Below are 9,417 nucleotides of genomic sequence, written 5' to 3' on the forward strand. Positions count from 1 at the left end.
AGAAAATAGTCGACTCCGGTTTGGGTTAAAGTTGTTGGAGCGTATGTTGAAGTCTCAACGTGTCACAGTAGGTGATATAGAAGAGATTGAACAGATGACCAAAAAACAAAAGGTGAGTACTGAACATTTCCTTTATTTGTATTAAGGATTACAGACCCATAATTATGAATCAATTAATATCGAATAAAATTGGTGTTTCTCACTGCTAAACTTCATTATTTGAGAAAATACCTGACTGACATTCATACTCATGAGGGTCTGTAATCCTTAATGAATTAATGCAAATATACCAGAAATAATAGATTAAATTGATCAGTTAACTAATTAGCAATTAATGTCTTAAGATAATTCATCCATTTACTGTAATTGGTGATTGGTCATTCTAAAAGAAATTACTCAGCTGTTCAGAATAGAATACTAATTGTGTGAAAATATTATGAATATATTAGCTTTTAGTTATACATCCTGCTTTATGTATTATATACATGTATGTAGCATTGTTACCTCATTTATTATTGTGTGAAGGTGTTTTTATTTCTTGAAGCCTTTCCCTTCATATATTTTCATGGACTATTTTGCAAACTTATGTTTTTGAATTGCGGGAAACCATATCTTTGTTTACAAACCTTTTGAGTTTTCCTTATACATCATGTAGAATATGTTTTCTTGCTAAAAATTAGAAAATAATAAATTTAATAATACAATATTTCCTTATATATACAAATTGGAATATCATGTAAATTAGAATGTCATGTAAATAAGGTGATTGTTATAAAGTTTATGATCTCTATTCTGAGAAATGAACATATGAGCTGCGTCACGACAAAACCAACATAGTGCGTTTGCGACCAGCATGGATCCAGACCAGCCTGCGCATCCGCGCAGTCTGATCAGGATCCACGCTGTTCGCTATCAGTTTCTCTACTTGTTATAGGGTTGGTAAGTGAACAGCATGGATCCTGATCGGACTGCACGGATGCGCAGGCTGGTCTGGATCCATGCTGGTGGCAAACCCATTATGTTGGTTTTGTCATGGCATGGCTCATATGTTAAATGTTTTAAACTACTTGAATATTGTAATTTACATTGTATTATTGATAGCCTGTGCATCAAAATTATAGTCGTGCAGTGAAATTTATTTTTTTAGTCTATGCCTAAAATAAAATATTGACCCAAAGTAAAATAGCAGTTCTTTAAGTGAGAAAAATTTGTTGTAAGCTTGAGAATCAGTGCAATGCTAGCAAGATAAAATAACCAACCTCATAATTAGCATATATTGTATATGTACCATGTTGTTTCAAACTTTATTGTCAGTTTTGTCAGCAACTTTGTATGAATGATGATGAAATAATTGTTTTATTTAGAGAATTAGGAGATAAGGAATGATCTCATACAAACATTTATATTATATAAACATATATCTCAGTTAACCAGACAGGCTTTGTTTCAATAAAAGTTACAGATTTATTCTAATATATGCTCACACATTTCAAGCATTGCAATTTTCAAAGATTTATATGTAACTGAAGTTGATTTATTTATTCTAATAAACATCCCGAGTGCTTGAGACCTTTAAGATTTACTGATTTAATTTTCCCACTAAATATACAATAAAACTGTATATCAAAAAGTTACCATACCAATTTTTAAATATAGGAGGGTTAGTAACTAATAAGAGAGGTAGGCTTAAAAGAAACAATATGGTAAGTAGTTATAGTAAATTGACTTGAGATCATGCTTTCCAATTAGTTTTACTTATATTTATGAATTTGTGGTTTTTTACTCTGCAGGAATCTATTGATACAAATTAACGACATTTCTATACATAGATCAGTTGCGATTTGACTGTTATACCATTCAAACATGCAAAATGGGATGTAAAAATCCTAATTGATTTGTTTGTTCAAAGATAAGGGAAAGGTTTTTGTGAATATAGTTAACAGAAAGATGGAATTATATACTTATACCATTTTCTAATTAACCAAAATTATGTGTAAGCAAACAACAACAAAAAACTGTGTTACCTCTCAAGATATTGAAGACGAATACCACATACATAAAACATTATGCTGTATACATAAACTAATTTTACGGAAATAGGAAAGTCATGTGATGTCTTGGGAAATTTGACATTAGTTTTCTTTCGGTAATATGACTAATTATATGTGTAATTACTAAAATAAAAGAGTTTTTAGATACTCTCAGTCATACAAACAATAAGACTTATATAACAAGAATAGTTTAGAACTTGGCATTTGTTATGTAAATTAAATTGACTTTAATCTGAACTTACCCTAAATTATGTCATTGTCTAATATGGGGTCAGAACTCTTAGTGGCTGAAAGGGCGGATGGACCCTTATTATAAACTTTGAACACACTCACTGTCTTATAAGGTCAGTCAATAATGCAGTCACTCTAGAGTTGTCTTTAAAGAAATTACAATCATTGACATTGGGAGTTAAGAAACATATATTCAAGTTACTTTGTTGATCATGTTAGGGTCAGTTGTGTCTTTTACAGAATTTGCTTAGCTTGAAATATTTCACCTGCAAAAATATCAAAAAAATGTAATTTCGCTTGCAGGATTTTCAGTTGTGAAGGATTTATATTTTGTAGGGAAATTTGAACTTTAAAAGATTAATACCAAAGTACATGAGTTCATTACAGCCCTGTGGTTACTTATTGAACATAGGTAACAAGTTAAATATTGGCTCTACATTTCATCTCTCAATAACCAAATGTTAATTTCAGGATATCACAGGTGAAAATTTAGACATGCCTGAAATGAGCATAGTTGAAATAGAAGCAGTAGAGAACCTAGTTAAGGATATAGGTTCTGAACTTAAACTACTACAGGTCTGATGATTTTATATTGCCTGAAACATTCCCTGTCATAATTCATAGTTACCCCACCTGAGCACAGTATACCTGACAAAAAATCCCTAATTTACAACAAGAAAATTTATGATGTGTATATACATGTATAATGTTGATATATTGCCCTTTTTGTACCATTTGTAATCATTATAAACAAAACATAGTGAAGGTGTATATCGACGCTTATTAGTGTAATTTTTTTTCTCCTGAAAGTCATTGCAAGCACACCTTTTTCCATTTTATTATGATTGTTTATTGAGGGATGGCATTAAATGTTCATGAATCTCTTAGTCTCCAGATTGTATTTAAAAAGACAAAAAAACATTTTGCATTTAAATAATCACTTTATATCATTATTTTGGCCATAAATCTTTCATTCAAGCAACAACATTTGGAATAAAACACATTTTTGAAAAACTCCTTCAGCTCAGGTGGGCAATTATGTCTCTATTGGGTCTCTTGTGTTTTGTTTGTTAACAGTTGTGTTGAATGTAGGTGCTGGTTAATACTGGATTCCTAATGCTAGCTTTTCCTTAATAACTTTAATTGATGAAATTAGGTACTTTACTTAATGAAATTAGGTACTTTAATTAATGAAATTAGGTACTTTGATTGATGAAATTAGATACAAGGTACTTTAATTGATGAAATTAGATACAAGGTTGTGATGAAATTAGATACAAGGTACATAAAGTAATTGATGAAATTAGATACAAGGTACTTTAATTGATGAAATTAGAAACAAAGTACTTTAATTGTTGAAATTAGATACAAGGTACTTTAATTGATGAAATAAGATACATAAATTGATGGAATTAGTACCATACTTAAATTCATAAAATTAGATACTTTAATTGATGAAATTAAATACTTAAATTTAATTATATTATGATTTAAAGATCTAATTTTCATTAATAAAAAAGTGAAGATGAATGACAAATTAAGTAAAGAGTAAATCAGTTCTATATGCATATTTCTGAATGAATATAAACTTTATTTTAATTTTTAAAACTAAAAATGAACTGCATGTTATCTCTGTTGTTTAATTTGCAATTTATTTTTTTGTCTTATTTGTTGCTGCTAATGTCATAGTGTTTTTATGTTGTTAATATTTGTATAAATATTTCATCATCATCCATCAGCCATAACACATCATCAATCATGCATGTTCTTGCCTGCCCTATAAATTCAGAAAAATGAAATACAGGAAGTTAATAAGTTTCCAAGAATTCACTCCTGATTGGTTAATTCAAAATTGATATAAAAGTGAATAACCAATCATACATAAGCATGTGAGACTGGTTTACAATCTGAAGTTGTTTAAGCTGCTGTAGTGGCAACAACTGTCACTTTATAGAAATAAATTATTAAAAATAACTGCAGTCTAGAACTCGAAAGCTTGGACCTTGTTGTTGACTGGACACCCTAATGATCAGTTTCATTCGGCAGTTATGAACCCCTCACAGGTCTTGTCTGTGTAGATTTGGCAAGAGGGTGATTGCATGTGTAAAAAATGGTTCCATGTTTGAGAGGGCTAATGATTGATAACTAGAGATAGTAACACCTTTGAGGGGCTTATGTCCTTGACCTTATGTACAGGTTCTTGTAGTTTGTTTGAAATTTTGGGGACTTATGTATTGTAACAAAAATATCAATATTTCATGGTTGCCTAATACAATGATTATTTTTTATTAGCATTAGATGTAGTTTAATATACAATGATAGAAATTAGTAATTATCTTTTGTTAAAATGTAACAAAACTTTAAATAAATTAAGGAAATAATACATCAAAACTTCAAAATGTATGGATGTAACATTAATGGGTTAGGAGCTAAACTTGAGTTAAAAATGGTATTTACATTGTTACTTTGACAAATCACATTATCATTAAATTTTGGATAAAGTTCATGAATAAAAGCATGTCTGCATGTCTGTGACATAGCTGTCAGCTTATTATTAGTTTAATTCATTTTTATAGCATTCAGTCATTAAAAATAGCCATTGTAAAGGAAAATGCATGATGGCATGAATATATAATGACACAATTGCAGCCTTGGTAGCATACATAATGACGTTGATATTTTTTGTCCAAATGTAGTGACATATTGCCTTAGATTTAATTTCAAACCAAGATGATCCAGATTCTACTACTGACACAGATGAACAGCCTCTACAAGGTCTATACAATACAATCAATATAAATTTTGTATGTTTTCTATTTTGAAGGGATTCCTACAGGATATGGACAACAAGAAAGCCAAGTTAGCACAGGTTCTCTCGAAGGCGGAGAATCTTCGTAAACGATCTCAAAGTGATGACGAGAAACGCACATTAAGAGAAAAGGGTAAATAAATTTAAGTGTTGCCTTATAGCATGCTTTGATTTAGTGAAGATTTGTTAAAGCAAATGTTGTGTTGTGTCTCAGTTTGTTGTTATTTTAGCAGTACAGGAAAAGGAGTTACGTTTATATTGCAAATAGCCGTTTATATACGGCCATGTAACATGTCGAGGATCTTTATAACAAATTTATAATACAGCAAGCATCATTTTTAGAGGAAAAAAGTAAGATTTCTTCATGAAACGACAACAGCCGTGTATATAAAACTATATAAACGTCACGATTATCCAATGAAAAATGATGTTACAAACGTGCAGTATAATAAAGCCCTATGTAAACAGTTGTTTGTATATTGCCATATTAAACCTGTCAAGAATCTTATAACAAATTTATAATATAGCAGTTTTCCTATTTTAGAGCAAAAAAGAGGTTTCTTCAAATATTGACAGCAGCCATGTATAATATATTATAAAACCATGTAAATGTCATGATTGTCCAATGAAAAGTGATATTACAAACATGCAGTGTTATATAACATGCAGTATTATATGAACTATGTGTATGTATTTTATTACAGCTGACAAGTTACAGGAACACTGGGATCAAGCTGTATTAAAGGCACATCAGAGACAGACAGAGTTAGATGATATGTTACTAGAATGTCACCAATTTGATGCAATGTATGCCGAGTTTGACCGCTGGTTAGTGACCGTAGAGGAAGAACTCAGTACCGATACTCCAGCCAACCTTAACACACGAAGACTCAACAAACAAAACAAGGTAAAAATCTTTGTATACCATGGTTAAATAAACAAAACAAGGTAAAAATCACAATGATGCCATGATTTCATAATCAAAAGAAGGTAAAAATTTATGTTTGCCATGGTTAAATAATCAAAACAAGGTCAAGTCTTAATATATCATAGCTTAACAAACACAACAAGGTAAAAATCATAGTATGCCATGGTTTAACAAACAAAACAAGGTAAAATCTAAGTATTCCATGGTTCAACAAACTAAACATTCTATTATTATTTTAAGCCAATACTAGTTTATATAGTTGGGGAAGGGAGATAAATCTGTTTGATAAAATGAATACAAAATGTATAGCATACATGATTTTGTCCCTTTGTACTTCTTTTCATAATGGAAGGTCCCAATTGTCACAAAAACTCTGAAAACAAATCAATAATGGGGATTGACATCTAAATTCTAGAATAATGGTAGCACCGTGCTAGAAACAAATATTATTAAATCATTTTTGTTGTAAAGCTGTTAATTATTCAGTTCCATAAGTGAGAACTACCCTTTTATATCACCAAGGGAGATAAATGTCATAATAATTTGGTACAAACTTAGAAAATGTGAAAAACTATCAACTCCGGGTTATATTGCTGGGAATGGATGATGGCACTATTATACTGGGGAATAATAAAAGGCTAGTAAAAAACATTACAATGTCTTATTTGGGGGGAAAGAATTAAGACAGAGCTGTTTTGAATGGCTAATCTATAATGACTGTCTAGTCAGCATTGTTTTATGTTTTCTACAGACAGTTTGTGAAAATATATAGAAAATATATAGTAAATGTATAGTAAAAAAAGTTCCAAATGAAGAAGGGACAATAAAAGTGACATAAGATTTGCAATTTTTTTCTCAATTTTATGTCACAAGTATGATAATAATTTTCCCTGTTATTGTTTAAGCTTTTTAAAACTGATATAGCTCAGGGTGTTCAGATAGAAGGAACTATTCCTTTGTTTTCTTGTGTCAATAAATTGTGGATAGTTTTTCAAAATAAAACTTCACTTTTGTTCTGTACTTTAAAGGGACTCCACTGAGGTATTTTGACATGATGGGACTGAAAATATTTTTTCCAGATAAATGTACCATTTGATGTAGGTTTAGACCACTAATCTTTGTGCAAAATTTCAGATTGTTCGCACACTTCGTTTTTCAAATGTTATGTTTTTAGGCTTTTAAACCTCAGTGGAGTCCCTTTAAGCATTAAGTTGAGCTAATTATCTTCAAACCATGGTCAGAAAAAAATGTGAAACCAGTCAATATTGAGGTACCCGTGATGATATATAAGAGAATGAGGTTTTTAATTCAAATAATAAGGAGACATGTTTTTGAGCCCTATTCTATAAACAGACAAATCAATTTATTCCAGTTGATTCATTTAACGTTATAGAGCATCATACCCTAGTTGAATTTGCGCAAAATACTGCAGACAAATAGAATTAACAATTTAATGAAATATATGGCTACTTATGGCTGCATTAAACACTAGATTGCATATTTAATGACCTGACTTTAATTGCTTGCAGATTATTATGGTTCAGATTTCAGGAACATTTGTAATAAAGCTGTTCGTTGGTTTTATGGCAGATAGATAATTAAATTAACACTGAACTAGGTGTTTTGCCTTTGCCACCAGTGTATAGCCAGACCAGCCTGCATGCCAATGCAGTTTGACCAGGCTCTATATTGTTGGCTGACCAACTTCTTACTTTAAATTGATATCCCTAAAATTTATATGGCCAATTTCGTTAAATCTGTTTCAGGTTAAGGGTTTAGTAAGTAAGTAGGTAAGTAAGTAATGACTTTATTTAACAAGACTTACACATTCGTTTTCCCGATCTTCCATGTGGGCCTCACCTGATGTACACAACATAATTACAATAAGTAAGGGTTTTAAACAGGTCCTAAATGTGTGAAAAACAGAGGAAATTAAATCTTTTGCTATTTAACATTGCTTGAAAGATTTTGCAATTGAAGGCTGCATGAAATATTTGATTATGTCTTTAAAGGACTGACTATTGTATTACAGACATTACAAGCTGAGGTTGAGGACTGGCAGGTTAAAGCTGATAATTTGAAACAACTTGCCAACAAGCTGATAGAGGAGTATAGAGAAGATGACACCAGTCTTATAAAACTACAACTAGAGAAAATCATGAACAGATGGTCTGCTCTACTTAATAGGTAATGAAATTTTTAATTATGTACCCTTTATCTGCAAAATATTTTGAAATATATTTACCCTGCTTTAAATTTTGAACAGTCCTTGGAACAGTCACGCCAGACCAGGCTCTATACTGTAAACTGCCCAACTTACATTTAAGTTAAAGGAGTGATGGCTTAGAGGTTAAGTTGTCTGCTTCTCAATCCAGGGATCATGGGTTCGAGCCCTACTTGTGTCACAACCATTTTTCTTCACATGACACTAGTACTGATTGGTTCCAGGAAGCGGACTCCAAAGTGATTAATATCAGTTGCAAGAACTTGTTTCGCAATCAAGCTTAAATAAATATGTTTGGATTAAACTAACTTCCGTCTTCATCTTGATATTCCTGAAGGGTTTCAATTACAATTATATTAGCCGCGTCGTGACAAAACCAACGTAATGCGTTTGCGACCAGCATGGATCCAGACCAGCCTGCGCATCTGCGCAGTCTGATCAGGATCCATGCTGTTCGCTAACCAACCCTATTACAAGTAGAGAAACTGATAGCGAACAGCATGGATCCTGATCAGACTGCGCGAATGTGCAGGCTGGTCTGGATCCATGCTGGTCGCAAACGCACTATGTTGGTTTTGTAGTGACGCGTCTCAATTATATTATTAGCACAATATTTTAAAAGACAGTCTAGAAAATATTTTATGAGATATTAACTCATTTTGTAGACTGGCGAACAATTTGAAGGCAGCAGAAAAGACGGTACAGACACCAGAACAATTTTACCTGGCGCTGGAAGAATTCTTTAACTGGATGGAGGGTACTGACAACAGTTTCACGAGACTGTCGGACGAGACTTGCAAGACGGAAGTTATACAGAATAAAGACCTTTGTAATCTCTACCTTGAAGAGTTTCGGGTAAGTGGACCTTTAACTTTAGTACTGTTATTTTCCTTACTTATCATGAATGTGGAAGTTTTTCCATGGCTTCTGGTCAAATTTGAGCATGATATTGGATAATTTATAAATATCAGAAATGGTATTATATGCAGAATTTTCTAACCCCATCCCTAATATTGGATAATTGCATTACTTTGAAGAATACATTTAATGAAACAAAAATGTTGATATATTAAGTATTTATAAAATGTGTTTTAAAGATTTGATAATACTGTGTGGTCCACTTTACTTTGTAGGGATTTAAATCTCTCTTTGTATAACAGTATTGAACTTCATA

The 9,417-nt window shown here is 31.6% G+C and overlaps 1 protein-coding gene across 1 annotated transcript; it reads left to right on the top strand.

The window, feature by feature from the left end:
• Positions 1-31: 31 nt before the first annotated feature.
• LOC132722877 (dystrophin-like) lies at positions 32-9,200 on the top strand (the record flags this gene model as incomplete). Its single annotated transcript, XM_060707460.1, is given in 6 exon segments — positions 32-112; positions 2,754-2,858; positions 5,107-5,224; positions 5,796-5,998; positions 8,052-8,206; positions 8,909-9,200. Coding segments are annotated over 6 exon segments (954 nt in total), but the record flags the coding sequence as incomplete, so codon positions are not given.
• Positions 9,201-9,417: the final 217 nt, after the last annotated feature.

The sequence above is a fragment of the Ruditapes philippinarum genome, unplaced genomic scaffold (genome assembly GCF_026571515.1).
Source record: "Ruditapes philippinarum isolate M1 unplaced genomic scaffold, ASM2657151v2 ctg14405_1_1_1_1, whole genome shotgun sequence".
Classification (NCBI taxonomy): Eukaryota; Metazoa; Mollusca; class Bivalvia; order Venerida; family Veneridae; genus Ruditapes; species Ruditapes philippinarum.